Raw genomic sequence first — 20,667 nt, forward strand, 5'->3', positions numbered from 1 at the left:
AAAATGATCACCAATGCATCCACTATTTGTAGGGCCACTTCCTTAAGTACTCCGGGATGCAGACTATCAGGCCCCGGGGATTTATCAGCCTTCAATCCCATCAATTTCCCGAACACAATTTCTCGCCTAATAAGGATATCCTTCACTTCCTCCTTCTCACTGGACCCACGGTCCCCTAGTACGTTCGGAAGATTATTCGTGTCTTCCTTCGTGAAGACAGAACCGAAGTATTTGTTCAATTGGTCTGCTATTTCTTTGTTCCCCATTATAAATTCACCTGAATCTGACTGCAAGGGACCTGCATTTGTCTTCCCTAATCTTTTTCTCTTCACATATTTATAGAAGCTTTTGCAGTCAGTTTTTATGTTCCCTGCAAGGTTCCTCTTGTACTCTATTTTCCCCCTCTTAATTAAACCCTTAGTCCTCCTCTGTTGAATTCTAAATTTCTCCCAGTCCTCAGGTTTGTTACTTTTTCTAGCCAATTTATATGCTTCTTCCTTGGTTTAGAGGGGATTTGAGGGTAAATTTCTTCACCCAGAGGGTGGTGGGTGTCTGGAACTCACTGCCTGAAAGGGTGGTAGCGGCACAAACCCTCACCACATTTAAAAAGTACTTGGATGTGCATTTAAAGAGCCGCAACCTACAGGGCTACGGACCAAAAGTTGGAAAGTGGAATTAGGCTGGATAGCTCTTTGTCGGCTGGCATGGACACGATGGGCCGGAATGGCCTCCTTCCGTGCTGTAAATTTCTGTGATTCTATGATATCAAAAGCAGTGAACTTGAAAATGTGGACTTCACCATGATGGTTTGTTTGAACTGAAGCGCTTCCTGGGAGATAGGGTATCTGTGGGACTTGCCCTCCTGTACCCAGGCCCTTCTGCACTCCTCGAAAGCAGCATAGTTAAAATTGTTCTACATGTCATTTTGTAGTTGCTTTTGGCTACCTCACGTGCAGGATGCAAACAAAACGATGCACAGATTTGATTGTGATGTGCAGAAGATTTCCATTTCTTTGGATTACATGAACTTCACACTGGTTGGGTGAAATTGGTTTTACTTTATGTATTCTATTCATGTTAAATTTCATGAATGTGGCTCTTTTACTTTTGGTTGCATTTATGCAAATAATGCTGATCTTAACTTTTTTTTAGGATAAAATCTATATGTATGGAGGTAAAATCGATTTGACGGGGAATGTCACGAACCAGCTATGGGTGTTTCACATTCAGAATCAATCGTGGGTACAGCTCACTCCGAAGGCAAAGCAACAGTATGCAGTCGTGGGCCATTCAGCACACATTGTACAGTTGAAGGACGGCAGTGTTATGATGTTAGTCATCTTTGGGTACTGTCCACTTTACGGATACATCAGCAAAATACAAGGATACAATCTTGGTGAGTGCTGACAAAATGAGAAAAGTATAGGAACAGGAGTAGGCCATTTTGCCCCTCGAGTCTGTTCCGCCGTGCAGTCAGATCATGGCTGATTTGCAACCAAACTCCGTGTACCTGCCTTTGTCCCATATCCCTTAATAAATTTGGTTAACAAAAGTCTTATCAATCTCAGATTTAAAATTAACAATTGACCTGGCATCAATGCAAGCAAGCTAAGCTTCCATTTCCATTTAAGCAAGTAAAAAGAGGCAGCAATTTGCTTCAGCATACATCTTTTTAAAAAAAAAAAATAATTCTTCAACGTCAGTCATTTAGTGCAATGTGTTTTATTAATGTGGTTCTTTCCACTGTGGATTGCACCATCTGCTGGATGAATATAGTGATGCATGCACACAATCGTCTGTTGGGCAATGAAAATTTGTAGAATAGGTGTGAGGAACTCATTAGATTCATAAGTACCAACTACTGTACCTGGGTTTTGCAGACCCGCTGTGGTTTAGCAACTGCTTGTCTGCATTTGTGGGAGGGTGTGTGAAGAATGCCAGAGTGAAATGGGCTGAGGAGGACAAAGAGTTCTTCAGTAAATTGGAAGAAGAGTGCCTCTGTGTGTCTGGCAATCACACATTTATTTTTTCCAATCAGGATTACCAACAGAGAGTGCCGATATATACCTCTGTTTATCTACAGGAAATGAGGGAAAATCTCCTCCATTGTTGCTAAAGTCATCCCCAGTATCAGTGTTAGAATGTGGGTTATACATGTAGTCTAAATGACGACAAGCTTTGCATCACAACACTTCCAGTGTAATCGCGTGTAACAGGCCTATATTCAGGGCAGTTTTTTGAACCTGCATCAGTGTTTTTTTTTGTTGAATCTGTTGCCCAGCTTTTGCCAGTCTTCAAAGTTGGCATCAAATGCAGTGTTTGATCGAGCAACGTGAGTGAAAATGCATGAGGATGTGCGGTCCTTCGGTCAAATAAATGTTGTGTATAACCAGTCCCTGTTGCAGTGTGGCTGTTATATAGTAGACACAATCAGTGATTTACAATGACGAAAGAAATCCAATTGCACCTTTATTGTACACCACTCTGGGATATTGACTGATGCTCAGGGGAGCGCATTCCACAATTATGTCCACTTTTCTGGGCAAACAGAAAACCAGTCACTTTTCCCTGCAGTAGGCTATTTGTCACAGTCAGTCCCGCTGGTTTCTGGTGATTGAATCAAGCAAATTGTGTTATTGCCACATGGGATTTGTTACTGTTGTTTTTGGAATCTTATTCAGTTTGATCGACTGTGAAAGTTGTTTCAATCAGAGATATTAATAGCATAACAAAATGTATATTGTTTATAAGACGTATGATTGAACCTGCATTAAAATAAATTCAGCCGTGTTTTTGTTCCCCTGCATAAAGTGACAGCAGAGACACAAAAACAAATTATCAGATGCCAGTTTCAACACCTTTTTTAAGGTTTCATGTCATGCTCAAGTCGTTTGGAATTTGTAAAATATATTTTTAATCATTTATGGGATGTGGGCTTTGCTGGCAAGGCCGGCATTTGTTGCCCATCCCTAATTGCCCCATGAGAAGGTGGTGGTGAACTGCCACCTTGAACCGCTGCAGACAGTGTGGTGAAGGTGCCTCCACAGTTCTGTTAGGGAGGGAGCTCCAGGATTTTGACCCAGCGACGATGAAGGAACGGTGATATACTTCCAAGTCAGGATGGTGTGTGACTTTGAAGGGAACTTGAAGGTGTTCCAATGCATCTGCTGCCCTTGTCCTAGATGGTAGAGGTTGCGGGTTTGGGAAGTGCTGTTGAAGAAGTCTTGTTGAGTTGCTGCAGTGCATCTTGTAGATTGGACCCACTGCAGCCACTGTGCGCTGGTGGTGGAGGGAGTGAATGTTTCAGGTGGGCTGCTTTGTCCTGGATGGTGCCGAGGTGGTGAGACACTCCGCAGAATACCTAGCCTCTGACTTGCTCTTGTAGCCACAGTATTTATGTGGCTGGTCCAGTTCAGTTTCTGGGCAATGGTGACCCTCAGGATGTTGATGGTAATGCTATCTTATTGACTATCATATGTTTGTACTTTACAAACTGCTTGATGCTGTCATATTCATTTACAAAAGAAGTTGTTGCCCCTTCTTCAGTAACTCAATAGTTTTCATTTCATCATGGCAATAAAATCTCCTGTGCTGTCCACATGAAGAAATATAGTGTTGATTTTTCACCTCTGAAACCTGGGTTCAAATCAAACACAGCTTGATGAAAGATTCTTGTATCTGCTGGCTCCAAGGATCCTGTCTATGAGCTTGGGTAGTGTAAAAATAAGTACCTCATGGACATGGCCCTGCAGCACAAAGCACCTCATAATTTGGCACCAATTGCCAGTCTTAGTCAGCAAGGTCACCGGATGCAGAAATTGAACGTGGAAGGTAATTTCCTGAGGCTCTGGCTGAGCTACAATTATTTGGGCAGAGTTGAATGAGCTCTACTGAACTCCTAACCATGCTCTAGTCGATCTTGGAGCGCTTGATGCTAACTCCAAATGCAAACTTTTCCCTTTGCCATCATCTGAGTCAGTAGGTTAAAGTCCCACTGCAGACACTTGAGCACAAAAAGTTAGATTGACACTCCACTGCAGTACTGAGGGAGTGCTGCACTGTCGGAGGTTCTGTCTTTCGGATGAGATGTTAAACCGAGGCCCCGTCTCAGGTGGACGTAAAAGATCCTATGGCACTATTTCGAAGAAAAGCAGGGCAGTTATCTCCAGTGTCCCCTGAGACAGCATCACTAAAACAGATTATCTGGTCATTATCACATTACTGCTTGTGAGAGCTTGCTGTGCACAAATTTGCTGGCGCGTTTCCCACATTACAATAGTGACGATACTCCAAAAAGTACTCCATTGAAAGTAAAGCGCTTTGAGATGTCCTGTGGCCGTGAAAGGTGCTATACAAATGGAAGTCTTTTTATCCTTTATGAACAATATTCACATCAAAACTTTCATTTAAAAAAAAGGATTTCTCTGAAAATGTGTTGTGTTCTCTGAATTCAAAAGTGCAGCCTATTGTGCAGAGAGCTTCTGTTTTTTTCCCCCTCTTAATAAGGAGTGAAACTTTATCTTAATTTTCTACTCTTGTACAATAGTGGTTACGGCAGATATACCAGCTTTTGGTCACATTGCTATCTTGCTCACTGACTATCTTCAGTAAAGCTGCACTAGAGTGATGGCCATCATCATAGGCAGTCCCTCGAACCGAGGATAACTTGCTTCCACGTCAAAAAGTTCACGGGTGTTTCAATGATGGACCGAATATTTCAGGTCCGAACGACATCGTGAAGGGTGGAAGATGCCTGTGCTTGGATTTTTTTAACATGTGGTGGCTGTTGCACACCAGCCACCCACACGGGCTTGACAGAGCTAGGTCTTGGTCCAGTAGCAAGGATTAACCAAGATGACTGGAGACCAGCTCCAAATGTATCATAGTGTGGACTGGCCCGTGCTGTCCCTGGGCCCCGAACTCGCGCCGCTCCTGGGCCCCGATCACGTCCCTCTACAATCTCTCGCCATTCCTTCGCCCCGACCTCGCCGCTCCTGCAGTACCTGCCCACGCTTCAATCACCGACCTGGACCTGGACCTTGGTGATGTCCTTTTTCACTGCCATTGCTTTCCTGCTGCTGTTCCCTGGAGTAGTATGCCGCCATGCTGCTCCTTCCACTCCCTGGCCTGCTCCGATGGTGCTCGCAGGCCGAGTGCTAGAACGTTAGTCTGAATCTCTAGTTTCCTGCACAGTGAATGTGTGCTTTCCATCATACCACTGGGCAGTTGTCAGGTGGAGGCTAGACACTTACCCACCCACTGCTTCTCCAAAACAAGACATTGGACCCAATTGCTGGGTTAAGTAGCTTTCAGGAGACCTTTTTACTTGTATGGAAATCGGGTAACAGAGTTTCCTTTTTTCTACAATTTTCTGGAGAGAGAATCGCACTGGGTGAACATGTGTGGAGTCCAGACATGGATGATGCAGCCACTCTACTCGGAGTCACAGCTGATGAGCATCATCAACAGCAATGATCTTATTGAGTGGCGGAGCAGGTTGAAGGGGCTGAATGGCCTACTCCTGCTCCTAATTCTTATGTTCTTATTAGCTTCTTATGGAGAGGTGACCTGTAAATTGTTCCTGGGCTATTTCATCAGTACGACTGACAGGGAATCGAAGAAACTTTTTGTGTAAAGACGCTGTCTCAGCATTTGATTAAAACTGCGTCTCTTTCACACTGTGTTGTTCCAGACCAGCGATGAAACAATATAAAGTAGATTTCCAGATCTGATGAGTAATCTCTTCATAATTGAATTCCAATAAAAGTGGAAATTGAGTTTGCTTGGACATTTTTTGCACGTCAAGATTTCACTCAAATTTAAAAAAAAATAGCCAAATGTGCAAATCCTTCAATTTAATAATCTCTTCAGTCAATCAATCTAAACAAAAAGTGACAACCATTCTACGTGGCGTTGGTCAGACCTGAAAGACTTCTCTTTGCAAGATGAAATCTAATGATGGCCTCACTGGTGTTGCTGAGCATTAAAAACTGGCTAATTTGGGGTATTTTCAGTTTGAATCAGGGTTTTGTTAGCAGGGGACGTGAGCTGGTGCAGGAGGGCAATGGCAGCGAAGAGTGACGTCAGCAAGGTCCAGGTCGGTGATTGGCGCGTGGGCAGGTGCAGCGGGAGCGATGAGGTCGGGGCGAAGGAGCGGTGAGAGACTGTGGGGGGGATGTGCTCGGGGCCCAGGGGAGGCGTGAGTTCTGGGCCAGGGGCCCAGGGGAAGCACGGGCCAGCCCATATTGTGATGTGTGTGCAGCAAGTCTCCAGTTGTCATGGGTAATCCTTGCCACTGGACCAAGACCAAGCTCTGTCAAGCCCGTGTGGTGACTGGTGTGCAATGGCCACCACACGTTTTTTTTAAAAAAATCCACGCACGGGCATCTTCCACCCTTGAGGATGTAGTTCGGGTTCTTCTTTCGAAATACCTGTGAACTCATCCTTTCTTTTGGTGTGGAAGCAAGTCATCCTCGTTTCGAGGGACCGCCTATGATGATGATGTGACCTGGGCAGGTGGTTTATTTGGTTCATTGAGGTATCTGTCAGAGTCTAGCATAATCGTGGGGACACTTAAAATAGATAAGTTAAGGAGACGAATTGGTTATTTAAATATTTTGCTGAGGCTGCGTGCCTTCATTAACATTGATTTAAACCACAGGAGGCTGGGTTTCCCAGGCCTTGAGAAACCCGGCAGGTGAAAGGCGGAAACAAGGGCTGAATCCATGAGTGCCTTTCCAGCACTACTTGTGGGCCAGGAGGAGCAGGAGTGTTTCCTCCAAGCCGATCAAGCTGCTCTGTAAACCACCATCTCACCATCTCGCCCCCCACCCCCACAAACGATATCTCTCCCAGCCCCTCATCACCTGCTCTCAGGCCAGCTTGGCTGCGGCCTTGGTGCTGCAGGCTTTCCCGCCTGTCAATCAGGCTGCCTGTCGACGGAAAACCGGCAGAAAATAATTTGAAGACGTGGATGTTCGGGAAACACATACTTTCGATTTCCTCACATCAAAACAGCCCCTGCATGGAATGTACCTCCTAGCTAAAATCCAGCCCACTGTACTTCTCTGATTCTGTGAATTGTCTGAGGGCAGGGGTTGGACTTGGGGATAAAAAACGGTCACGAGAGTGGAGACAGACCGAGGGTCAAGAATAGAGATACTGAAGGTAGTGAATTGATCTGACACGTAAACCGGAGGTTTTATCTGAGTGATTCTGTGGTCGCTATACAATACGGGCAGGTGTCGATCCCTTATATCAGTGAGTCCACCTTGAGGAAGAGAAGTCTTTTAACCCCAACAGCCTCAAGAGCTCTGAGCCAAACAGGTGTTGGCGGGTGTGCTGGGCTGGTTGTGCACATAGCAAACGAGCTAATGAGGGCACCTTGTCGTTTGTTTCTATTTGCTGTTAATACTTAACTGTTCACTGACAAAATGAAGATCCAACAGTGTTCTACCGAGCTGGTCTGCGAGTGTGATTTAATGCGTATTTTTCATTTTTGAAGACTGTTGAGTTCATTCCGCTTTCAAACAAAGGTTACGAAGGGTATGGGGTGAAGCCAGGGGAAAGGGACCAAGAATGTAGCTCCGCAGATGCAAATGAACCAAATGGCCTACTTTTGAGACTCAACATGAATGTTGATTGTGTTTGAGGGTACTAGTTAGAGGTAATATGCAGCCATTTTTTGTCTGAACAGGTAAAAATACGTGGCATATACTGCAAACAAATGGGGCCTTGGTTCAAGGAGGATACGGCCACAGCAGCGTTTATGACCCCAAGACGAGGGCCATTTACATACATGGTGGATACAAAGCTGTCAGCGCTAATAAGTATGGCCTCACCGACGACCTGTACAAGTATGAGGTGGATTCCGGTACATGGTGAGTGTTTTCCAGTAACTTGCTATGTTGCATACAAGTGGTTGGTGTTTTTGCCATTGGTTTTGCCTGAAGCATCATTTACACAAGATCATAAATAGGAGTAGGCCATACGGCTCCTTGAGCCTGCTCCGCCATTCAATATGATCATGGCTGATCTGATTATGGACTCGGCTCCACCTCCTTGCCCATTCCCCATAACCCCTTCTTCCCTTATTGTTTAGGAAACTCTCTCTTTCTGTCTTAAATTTATTCAATGTCCCAGCTTCCACAGCTCTCTGAGGCAGTGAGTTCCACAGATCCACAACCCTCTGAGAAGTTTCTCCTCATCTCAGTTTTAAATGGGCGGCCCCTTATTCTAAGATCATGCCCTCTAGTTCTAGTCTTCACTATCAGTGGAAACATCCTCTCTGCATCCATCTTGTCAAGCCCCCTCATAATCTTATACGTTTCAATAAGATCATCTCTCATTTTTCTGAATTCCAATGAGTAGAGGCTCAACCTTTCCTTATAAGTCAACCCTCCTCATCTCCGGAATCAATTTGTGAACCTTCTCTGAACTGCCTCCAAAGAAAGTATATCCTTTCATAAATATGGAAACCAAAACTGCACACGGTATTCTAGGTGTGACCTCACCAATATCCTGTACAACTGTAGCAAGATTGCCTTGCTTTTATACTCCATCCCCTTTGTGATAAAGGTCAAGATTCCATTGGCCTTCCTGATCACTTGCTGTACCTGCATATGAACCTTTTGTGTTTCTTGCACAAGTACCCCCAGGTCCCGCTGTACTGCAGCACTTTGCAATCTCTCCATTTAAATAATAACCTGCTCTTTGGCAGAAAAAAATCAAAGTGCACGACCTCACACTTTCCAACATTATACTCCATCTGCCAAATTTTTGCCCACTCACTTAGCCTGTCTCTGTCCTTTTGCAGATTTTTTGTGTCCTCCTCACACATTGCTTTTCCTCCCATCTTTGTATCATCAGCAAACTTGGCTACGTTACACTCAGTCCCTTCTTCCAAGTCGTTAATATAGATTATAAATAGTTGGGGTCCCAGCACTGATCCCTGTGGCACCCCACTAGTTACTGATGGCCAACCCGAGAATGAGCCATTTATCCTGACTCTCTGTTCTCTGTGGGTTAGCCAATCCTCTATCCATGCTAATATATTACCCCCAATCCTGTGAACTTTTATCTTGTGCAGTAAACTTTTATGTGGCATGATTAAATTTTTCTCACCCTTTTTCACGGGAGGAGATCGCAAAGATAAATCATTATCTGAGTGAGCTTTATGGTCAGATGAGATTGGTGAAGAGTTAGGAAGTCATGATCAAATCACAGGCAATTTGGAAAGGTGTAGTCCAATCACAAGCAATCAGAATTGACTTATAAAGGGTCTGGTACTTGACTGCTGTGCAGTTGAATGTTGTGGAGAAGATCGCAGTGTGTACAGATGAAGAGAATGTAGTAGATGATGTATAAATGTATTTCAGAAGGTGATTGATGAGGTGCCACATAGACGTATTGAAAAAATTAAGTCGCTGCCTATGATCAGGGGACAGAAAGCAGAGAGTAGAAGTGAGTCGATGCTTTGAATTGGCAATTTTATTTATTTGTGGGATTTGATGACTGGCAAGGCCACATTTAGTCCTTCTCCCTAGTTCAGTGAAGATGGTGGGTTGTATTCTTGAACTGCTGCAGTCACTGGTAATGGAGTCCACATTGAGGAATCCTAGGATTTTTACCTGGAAGGAATGGAATGGCGACGCATGTCCAAGTCAGGATTGGAGTGGTTGTCTTCCATGACTTGTCCTTCTGAGTGTTACATATTATGGGGTGTTGAGCTAAGCCTGGCACATTGCTGCAGTGCTTCCTGTGGATAGTATATACTGTCATGGCAGAGTGCAGATATTGAGTCCGGTGATGGGTGTTGATCCAGCGGATGCACCTGGTTGGTGTCAAACTGCTTCATTATTTTCACTGCTCCCATCCAGGTGTGCATTTCAACATATGGCTGATGAGAAACACCGATGGGAGTGAGGCTTTGAGGTATCAGGAGGTGAGCCATCTTCAGAATACCCAACTTCTGCACTGTTCATGGCCATGATGTTGACATGGCTGGTCCAGTTAACCTTGTGGTCAGTGGTCTCTCTCCAACGCAATTGACAATGGGGGAACTTGGCAACGATGGTGTCATTGAAGTTCAAGGGGAGGTGGTTTAGCTTTTCCCTTTGGAAAACAGTCACTGCCTGGCACCCCTCTTCCTCTCTCCAAGTAAGGCATTGTGAATCTCAAAATCAACACTAATTTCATTCAGAGAAGATCTATTCTATGTTCAGTAATGTGATTTGATGTAGCCTTAAAATAAATTGGTGAACAATTTTGTAAAGTGTAGATGAGTGCACCCACCCTAAAAGGTGGCAGGGCAAGTTAATAAGTTGGTTAAAAAAGCATATGGGTTACTTGGGTTTAGAAATAGAGGAATAAACTATAAAAGCAAAGAGATTGTGCTAGAACTTTATAGCCCACTGACTGTGCCTCAGCTGGAGTATTGTGGACAATTCTGGGCACCACACTTGAGGAAAGATGTACAGTCAATAGAAAGGGTACAGAGGAGGTTTACAAGGATGTTACCAGGGATGAAGGACTTTGGTTGGAAAAGTTAGGACTATACACTCCTTGGAACAGAGAAGGTTAAGAAGTGACCTCAGAGGTTTTGATAGAGTAGATCAAGAAAAACTATTCCCTCAGCGAGTGGATCAAGAGATCATAGATTTAAAATCATTGGAAAAAGATCTAGAGGGGAGATGAGGAGAATTTTTTTTCACTGAGTTGGTATCTGGAACACTACTTGAAAAGTGGTGGAAGCTGATTCCGTAAATAATTGTAAAAGGGAGTTGTACAGGTACTAGAGAATGAGGAACTTACAAGGTTACGGACAAAAGACGTGGATGCGGGGACCAAGTGCAACTCTTCTTTCTAAGAGCCAGCACATGCACAGCGGGCCAAATGGCCTCTTTCTGAGTTGTACGTTTCTATGATTCTGTGTAATACATCACCAAGAAATCTGTGGTGTTCGGGGCGAATTACAGCTTTCATTGTTCTGGGTCACAGGCACACGCTGTGAAATCTCTCCAAAGCCATTCCACAGCTGATGACCGTGCGGTGGAAAAGCTGTGAAATCGGTAGGCAATACACTTTCAAATTCTACAATTATAATGAAGGCCTTGCATCAGAACGCTTCAATAACAAAACAATTTCTACTGCAGTAACAGCAGCTCACTGGATGTTCGAAACTGACCTAAGATTTGGCATTTTTGACAGCGCTATTTATCTACTTTCACCGTGAGATTATTGGACAAATAGAGTTTGCACCGTTGATTTAAAGCACGGGCTTGTGGACCTTAAGAGTCTGAGAGCTTGTTTAGGGCTTCTTATCCATTTGCTGGCCGGAGTACCATATACAGGGCTCAATTTTCCCCAGTTATCTGCACTGTTTTTTTGGTGTGCGCCACTATTTTTGGCGTAAATTAAAATATCCAAGTTACCCCAAAGTTTTTGCGCCAGCGTAACTCAGTTAGTTGCTATTTTTTTAGGTTAGTTTTTTTTGCGTCATAGCGGGCTTAACCTGATGTCTGCACCAGTTTTTCATATTTAAGTATGTTTGGCCAACTTACATTTTTCTTCGGACGGTGTACATGACAACTCCCAAAAAACCTTCTGGGCACTTAAGAAAAACCAGTGCACATCAAAAAAATCAGCGCAGAAAGACGCCATTGTTTTTAGGCGAAGTAGGGCTAGTACTTTGAAAAAAATCAAAGAATTGCATTATACTTCGTTTCTTTATTGAATGCCTAGCTTCCCGTTCTAAGCAAGCCTATTGCACATGCGCAGACCTGGGTATGGTCCATACTAGGTCGTCGACCTTGGGAAGAGAGAGGGGAAAGAAGGTGTGAGTGCTTTTTTTTCCCTCCTGTTTTGAGCTTGCAAAGCTACAATTCGATTATGGGGGCAATATTGACAATGCCATACCTCGTGCAAGGCTTCTGCATGATGGTGCTGCGGAGGAGAAGATTGATTTGACATCATCGTCTGAGGAACCACAGACCACGTAGGATGATGAGCAGGAGGCCTTACCCACATCAGGTATATCAAGACAGGCGTTCATACTTGCACCTGAGTGATGCAGACTGTAGAAGAAGGCTGATTTTCTGTAAAGAAGTTGTAACTGAGATCTGTCAGTTAATAAAAGCAGACATGCACCCTGGAAGCATCAGGAGGACTGCTTTGTCAGTTGCAGTAAAGGTTACAGCTGCACTTTCACGTTATGCATCTGGATCATTCCAGGCCACAACTGGGGATGTGCGTGCCATTTCTCAACATGCAACACATATCTGCATTCGGCAGGTGACTGCTGCACTATATGTCTGGAGGAGTGACGACATAAAATTCCCCACAACCGCCCAGGCAACGCGTGACAGGGCTGTGGGCTTCCTAAAGGTACAGGGCTGCATTGATTGTACCCACATCGCCTTGAGACCACCTTTGGAGGATTCCGAGATGTACCGGAACAGAAAAGGCTTCCACTCTGAATGTGCAGCTCCTATGTGATGACACGCATTGTATTATGGCAGTTGATGCGAAATACCCTGGGAGCACCCACGATGCGTTCATCCAACACGAGAGTGCTATATCTGCCATATTTCAGCAGCAGCCAGAAGGACAGAGCTGGCTAGTGGGGGACAAAGGGTACGGCCTCGTCATCTGGTTCATGACGCCCCTACAATGGACCCAGACAGAAGCTGACCGGGAATACAACATGTCGCACATTGCGACGCGCAACATCAGAGAGGGGACCATTGGCATCTTGAAGCAGCTTTTCCGATGCCTGGACCATTCCGGAGGCTACTTGCAATACTCCCCTGAGTCGGTTAGTTCACAATTGTGTGCTGCATGCTGCACAACTTAGCCATCATGACGCAGCAGCAACTGGTAGTAGAAGACTCACCTGAGGTCAGAGTGGCCGATGATGAGGAAGTTGCAGATGACGAGGCGGAGGAGGAGGACGAGGAAGCCATGCAACTGCCTGAACTCTGAGCACATCGGCTGAGGAGGGCGGACCGTCGTGCCCCTTTTAACAATTGCTCGAGCCTTGCTCCAGCAGCTCATCCGTGAACGCTTTGCTGCTTGAAGGCTCAGCGGCAACTATTCCAAATGGACCATATTTACTGTTTGGACCTGTTCCGTAATGTTGTGTTAATGGAACAAATAATGGAAATGATTCTTCTTCAGTTCAAAAAGTTGTATTAATAATGGAAATGATTCAGTTATAATTTAAAATATATTTTATTCAACACTTGTTTGTACTTAACTTTAAAGTGTTTGATACAGGAATATTTTTATTAAAGTTTTCCGTTAAGATCACTTACAAACTTTTAAACTTGTAAATTTACATCACTTACAAAAAACTTTGTTTGAGAACAGTTACAACAGTAACAACAATAATAATAACAGCAGCAAAGAAAGGCTGCACCCATTTTTCTCTGATTGGTACCAAGCTTATTCTTTCTAACATCTCAGGTAATGTGCACCACTTGATGGGGGACGTGGGGCAGGCGGTAATGTGGAAGGCCCATCTTGGACCTCTTCAGAGGTTGGTCTGGGGATCCGTCAATGGGCGCAGAGTCTGGGCATGTTCCCTTATTACAGCAGCAAACTCCGACATTCCCTCCCTCATGTGCCGTGACAGTGTCTCAACTACCTGGAGCATTCCCTCCCTCATTTGCACCGACCTTGTATCAACTACCTATAACGTTTCCTCCCTCATGTGCACAGACGGTGTTCCCATTTCTCGTGAGTGTTGTTACTTCTCACAACAGTCCCGATATCTCATCACCCACCCCACCGATGGTGTCCAGGCGTGATTGCGTAAGGTCAGTGCTCTCCCCACTCATTGCCATCATCTGAATCGCATCTGTTAGATCTCGCACCTCAGGATCTAACTGTCGAACTCGAACTCGAACTCTCCTTCCCCTCCTCACCCTGGGTGTGGCTCGCTGCATCCCACTGGGACCCGCAGCCTTGGATTGTGCAAAACCATGGAATGTCCCAATACCCGCACCACTCAGGAAAACGGCTGGCATCTCAATGGGCAACACCAGCACCTCCTCCAGAGTGAGTACAACAGTGGAGGCTTCATCCTGCCCCTCCCTCTCCCCCTCGCCCCCATGCTCTTGGTCAGGAAGGTGGGATTGGAAGATGTTCTCTTCAGGCTTGTCTGCGTCTGAATCATCTCCATCGGCTTTAGCCTCGTCAGGGTTGGCCTCAAGTCCTGCAAAATATAACTGAACACACAAATGGTTAGCAACAGAGGAGGGGGCAGGGTGGCATGAGTACAGTGCACCACCCCGAGGTCTGGAGGCCAGTGCAAAAAGCAGCAGGACCTTGGTCAAGTAGTTAGTGTAAGTAATATTTTCATTTATTCACTGGAATTGCTCATAGTGCAGGCAGCAGGCTGATTTGAAGGACCATGATAAATGATAACACATTGCATCAATCGAAGCGTAGCTGACGGAGAGATTCCCAAGAACCAAAGCATGTCTTGCCCGCGCAGTACTTAACTTTTAGCAAAGCCAGAATGTGTAATTTGCAGGACCTATCCTCGAGTATGGGCCCAGCTTGTGCAGTGGTGTTGCTTTTCTCCAGGCAGGACCCATCAAAGCAGCGACCCTCTCTTCCACGGGTGTTAGTGGGTGCAGATTTGCCAGGCCTCCTCTTGTTCGATTTCTCTCTCTTTTGTTGTGTGCCACCTTCCTCTGCAAAGGTGAAAAATAGGGTGCCTTTCTGCTGGGTGGGACGCACAGATGGTCACATTTACAATTGCAATTCCAGTGAATAAATGAAAATATTACTTACACTAACTACTTGACCAAGGTCCTGCCGCTTTTTGCACTGGCCTCCAGACCTCGGGGTGGTGCACAGTAATCTTCTGCAAGTTGGTTCCAATATTTCTTCTTTGTTTTTGGTGAAACTTTTATGTGACTTCTGCTGGTGTCCACTCATGCCATCTGGCCTCAATTACAGTAACGAGTGCCTCCACTTCCTCTTGTGAGAAATTCTTGGTCCTTGAGCCGCGTTGCATATTGCAGCTCCGATTTTTCCACTGAGCATTAAAGTTCTCTCTCAGTTCTCACATGCAACTGGCTCTTTAAAACTGGCCGAATGCAGACCGGGAGGTGCATGCGCGCCCATAGCAGTCACGTCAAAAACATCAATTCTTTTTCCTGCGCATGCGCAGAAGGGGGCATTCTTTTTTCAGCACAGACAGTAGGCTTCGCTCCCCCCCCCCCCCGCACCCCAACAAAGCTAAAGAACAGGCTGCGCAGCGTCAATTTGAAAAGTTAGAGCGGGGAAATTTTCATGTTATGTGTTTGGAGTAGTCGGGGCCAAAAAAAACAGCCGCAACTCTTGAAATACGCCAAAAACAGCATTGGGGAAAATTGAGCCCACAGTGAGCACAACATTTCGAGCTGTGTATTCTGCAGTTTTCTGACTTTGATTTACTGGCGCATTGTTTATGTTTCTATAAACTAATAAAATATTTTGGCACTAATCGTGTTTTCATTTGTGTAGTTGACGCTGTCTTTTCTAAAATCAGTGCAGGGGTTCCCTGTGTGTGTGTGTGTGTGTGTGGCTCTTTTTGTGGGATGGTCTCCTGTAGTGTGGTGATATTTGCAGGCTGACTGGAGGTATAGCAGTATCGGCCGGGAGTTCCGGAGCGTGTGCCAATGATTACAGGAGTTTTTTGGAAGTGTAGACATAATTTATGGGAGGAGTGGGCTCCTAGAAATGTCGCTGTTTGCATTGTTATCCAGAACTGTGTTGCTATTGCAGAGGAACCTCGCCCCTCACAGGCAATAGTTTGAAAACCACTGGTTCAAAACGGTGCTGATTTGTGAAAGAAACGAGGAATAGAAAGCTAGTTGGAATGTCGGCTGAGAGGAAGATGCAGAGAGGCTTCGGGGAGATGTAGACATGCTAAGTGAGTGGGCAAGAATGTGGCAAATGGAATATAATGTGGAGAAATGTGAAGATATCCACTTTGGTTGGAAAAATAGAAAAGTAGAGTATTTTTTTTAAATGGTGAGAGATTTAGAAATGTTGGTGTTCAGAAGGACCTGGATGTCCTGGTCCAGAAATCACTGACGAATCACTAACATGCAGGTACAGTAAGCAATTAAGAGAGAAAATGCTATGTTGGCCTTTATTACATAGGATTTGAGTAGAAGAGTAAAAACATCGTACTGCAATTATATAGGGCCCTGGTGAGACCGCACCTGGAGCATTCTGTACAGTTTTGGTCTCCTTACCTGAAGAAGGATATACTTAGCGTAGAGGGAGTGCAACGAAGGTTCACCACACTGATTCATAGAATCATAGGGCCCAAATTTCCACACGCGCCTAGAACGGCGCAGTCCCGACCTGGACGCCCGTTTTTCGCGCCACAAAGTGCGCCTAAAAAAATCCTCGGTATTCTCCACCTACCTGCAGGTCCTCGGGCCCTCGGCGCAGCCAGCACGATCTGTGGGGGGGCGGAGCCAGGTCCCTGCGCTGAAAACAGTGCCGGGACCTCTGCACATGCGCGCTACAGTCGGCACGCAAGTGCAGTAGCTCCAGGCGCCGAACTGTGTGGGAGGGGCCCGAAGCACGCAGCCCTAGCCCTGGCTGAATGTCCTCACTGGGGCTGCGTGAATAAGGCTCCTCCCACGGCCAGCTCCTGCTCCTCCCACGGCCAGCTCCTGCCCCCCCCCCCCCCCCCCCCGACCAGACCCGACACTCGCGCCCCCCCCCCCCCCCCCCCCTGCCTCCGGACCAGACCCGACACTCGCGCCCCCCCCCCCCCCCCTGCCTCCGGACCAGACCCGACACCCCCCCCCCCCCCCCCCCCCGCCTCCGGACCAGACCCGACACCCCCCCCCCCCCCCCCCCGCCTCCGGACCAGACCCGACACCCACTCTCCACCTCCCCCCTGCCTCCGGACCAGACCAGACACCCCCGCCCCCTCCCCTGCCTCCGGACCAGACCCGACACCCACTCTCCACCTCCCCCCTGCCTCCGGACCAGACCAGACACCCCGCCCCCTCCCCTGCCTCCGGACCAGACCCGACACCCGCTCCCCGGCCCCCCCCCGCCTCCGGACCAGACCCGACACCCGCTCTCCACCTCCCCCCTGCCTCCGGACCAGACCAGACACCCGCTCTCCACCTCCCCCCGCCTCTGGACCAGACCCGACACTCGCACCCCGCCCCCCCCTTGCCTCCGGACCAGACCCGACACCCGCGCCCCCCCCCCCCCCCCCCCCGACTGACCCGACCCGCGCTCCTGTTCCCGCTCCCCGCCCCCCGACTGGACCTGACCCGACCCGCGCTCCTGTTCCTGCTCCCCGCCTGGACCCGACCCAACCCTGTTCCCACTCCCCGCCTCCCTGACCCGACCCGAGCTCCTGTTCCCGCTCCCCGCCTGGACCCGACCCGACCCTGTTCCCGCTCCCCGCCTCCCTGACTCGACCCGCGCTCCTGTTCCCGCTCCCCGCCTGGACCCGACCCGACCCACGCTCCTGTTCCCGCTCCCTGACTGGACCCGACCCGCGCTCCTGTTCCTGCTCCCCGCCCCCCCCAACTGGACCCGACCCGACTCGCGCTCCTGTTCCCACTCCCCGCCCCCCTGACTGGACCCAACCCGACCCGCGCTCCTGTTCCTGCTCCCCGACTGGACCCGCCCCGACCCGCGCTCCCGCCCCCCGACCCGACCCCCTCCCGCCCCCCGACCCGACCCCCTCCCCCACTGGACCCGACCCGACCCGACTCCCGCTCCCGGACTGGATCCGACCTCCCCCCCCCTCCCTCTCTCTCCCTTCCCCCCCCCTCTCTCTCCCTTCCCCCCCCCCCCTCTCTCTCCCTTCCCCTCCCCCATCTCTCTCCCTTCCCCCCCCCCCCTCTCTCTCCCTTCACCCTCTCTCTCTCTTTCCCTCCCCCCCCCGCCCCGACCGGAACCCAACCTCCCCGACCTGACCTAACGCCACCTATATCTGGTGATGGGGACGGGCCCTGCCCGAAGTCTCGGGCCGGCCCATTCAGCCTTCGGTCCGAAAGGCCTGCCTGAAGCACTTTCACACAGGTAGGAAGATGGTTTATTTAATCTTTTCTTTGCTTATAAATGTTTATACAGGTTGGATTTATTTGTATAATATTTGCAAGTATAAATAAGGATTTATTATAGAATTGAATGACTTCCCTTCCCCCCCCACCTCGTTCTGGACGCCTAATTTGTAACCTGCGCCTGATTTTTTAATGTGTAGAACAGGTTTTTTCAGTTCTACAAAAATCTTCACTTGCTCCATTCTACTTTAGTTTGGAGTACGTTTTCACTGTGGAAACTTTCAAATCAAGCGTCAGTGGCCGGACACGCCCCCTTTTGAAGAAAAAATTCTGTTCCAAAGTGGAACTGTTCTACCTGACTAGAACTGCAGAAAAAAAAGTGAAGAATTGCGATTTCTAAGATAGTCCGTTCTCCACCAGTTGCTCCTAAAAATCAGGCGCAAATCATGTGGAAACTTGGGCCCATGGAAACAGAGAAAATAGGTGCAGGAGTCGGCCGTTCGGCCCTTTGAGCCTGCACCACCATTCAATAAGATCATGGCTGATCATTCCCTCAATACCCCTTTCCTGCTTTCTCTCCATACCCCTTGATCCCTTTAGCCGTAAGGGCCATATCTAACTCCCTCTTGAATATATCCAATGAATTGGCATCAACAACTCTCTGCGGCAGGGAATTCCACAGGTTAACAACTCTCTGGGTGAAGAAGTTTCTCCTCATCTCAGTCCTAAATGGTCTACCCCTTATCCGAAGACTGTGTCCCCTGGTTCTGGACTTCGCCAACATCGGGAACATTCTTCCCGCATCTAAACTGTATAGTCCCGTCAGAATCTTATACGTTTCTGAGATCCCCTCTCATCCTTCTAAACTCCAGTGAATAAAGACCCAGTTGATCCAGCCTCTCCTCATATGACGGTCCAGCCATCCCTGGAATTAGTCTGGTGAACCTTCGCTGCACTCCCTCAAGAGCAAGAACATCCTTCCTCAGATTAGGAGACCAAAACTGAACACACTATTACAGGTGAGGCCTCACTAAGGCCCTGTACAACTGCAGTAAGACCTCCCTGCTCCTATACTCAAATCCCCTAGCTATGAAGACCAACATACCATTTGCCGCCTTCACCGCCTGCTGTACCTGCATGCCAACCTTCAATGACTGATGAACCATGACACCCAGGTCTCGTTGCACCTCCCCTTTTCCTAATCTGCCGCCATTCAGATAATATTCTGCCTTCGTGTTTTTGCCCCCAAAATGGATAACCTCATTTATCCACATTATACTGCATCTGCCATGCATTTGCCCACTCACCATCCTGTCCAAGTCACCCTGCAGCCTCTTAGCGTCCTCCTCACAGCTCACACCGCCACCCAGTTTAGTGCCCTCTGTAAACTTGAAGATATTACACTCAATTCCTTCATCCAAATCGTTAATGTATATTGTAAAGAGCTGGGGTCCCAGCACTGAGCCCTGCGGCACTCCACTCGTCACTGCCTGCCATTCTGAAAAGGATTTGTTAATCCCAACTCTCTGCTTGCTGTCTGCCAACCAGTTCTCTATCCACGTCAGTACATTACCCCCAATACCATGTGCTTTGATTTTGCACACCAATCTCTTGTGCGGGACCTTGTCAAAAGCCTCTTGAAAGTCCAAATACATCACATCCATTGGTTCTCCCTTGTCCATTTTGCTAGTTACATCCTCAAAAATTTCAAGAAGATTCGTCGAGCATGATTTCCCTTTCATAAATCCATGCTGACTTGGACTGATCCTGTCACTGCTTTCCAAATACACTGCTATTTCATCCTTAATGTTTTATTCCAACATTTTCCCCACTACTGATGTCAGGCTAACTGGTCTATAATTGCCCGTTTTCTCTCCCTCCTTTTTTAAAAAGTGGTGTTACATTAGCTATCCTCCAGTCCATAGGAACTGATCCAGAGTCGATAGACTGTTGGAAAATGATCACCAATGCATCCACTATTTCTAGGGCCACTTCCTTAAGTACTCTGGGATGCAGACTATCAGGCCCCGGGGATTTATCGACCTTCAATCCCATCAATTTCCCGAACACAATTTCCCGCCTAATAAAGATTTCCTTCAGTTCCTCCTTCTCACTAGTACATTCGGAAGGTTATTTGTGGCTTCCTTCGTGAAGACAGAACCGAAGTATTTGTTCAATTGGTCTCCCATTCTTTTGTTCCCCATTATAAATTCACCTGAATCCGACTGCAAGGGACCAACATTTGTCTTCACTAATCTTTTTCTCTTCACATATTCATAGAAGCTTTTGCAGTCAATTTTTATGTACCCTGCAAGCTTTCTCTTCTATTCTCTTTTCCCCCTCTTAATTAAACCCTTAGTCCTCCTCTGTTGAATTCTGAATTTCTCCCAGTCCTCGGGTCTGTTACTTTTTCTAGCCAATTTATATGCCTCTTGGTTTTAACACTATCCTTAATTTCCCTTGTTAGCTACGGTTGAGGCACCTTCCCTGTTTTATTTTTACTCCAGACAGGGGTGTACAATTGCTGAAGTTCATCCATGTGATCTTTAAATGTTTGCCATTGCTTATCCACAGTCAACCCTTTAAGTATCCTTTGCCAGTCTATTCTAGCCAATTCACGCCTCAT

General features: G+C 47.1%; 1 protein-coding gene across 5 annotated transcripts in view; it reads left to right on the forward strand.

Moving 5' to 3' along the window:
- The window catches only part of atrn (attractin), a 418,894-nt gene that overhangs the window by 114,251 nt on the left and 283,976 nt on the right, over nt 1-20,667 (forward strand). For all 5 annotated transcript variants that reach the window (XM_070866810.1, XM_070866809.1, XM_070866811.1 and 2 more), the window contains exons 8-9: nt 1,153-1,396; nt 7,697-7,880. In XM_070866810.1, the coding sequence (XP_070722911.1) occupies nt 1,153-1,396; nt 7,697-7,880 (428 nt within the window). The remainder of the gene's footprint in view (nt 1-1,152; nt 1,397-7,696; nt 7,881-20,667) is intronic.

This window comes from Pristiophorus japonicus, chromosome 2, assembly GCF_044704955.1.
Source record: "Pristiophorus japonicus isolate sPriJap1 chromosome 2, sPriJap1.hap1, whole genome shotgun sequence".
Classification (NCBI taxonomy): Eukaryota; Metazoa; Chordata; class Chondrichthyes; family Pristiophoridae; genus Pristiophorus; species Pristiophorus japonicus.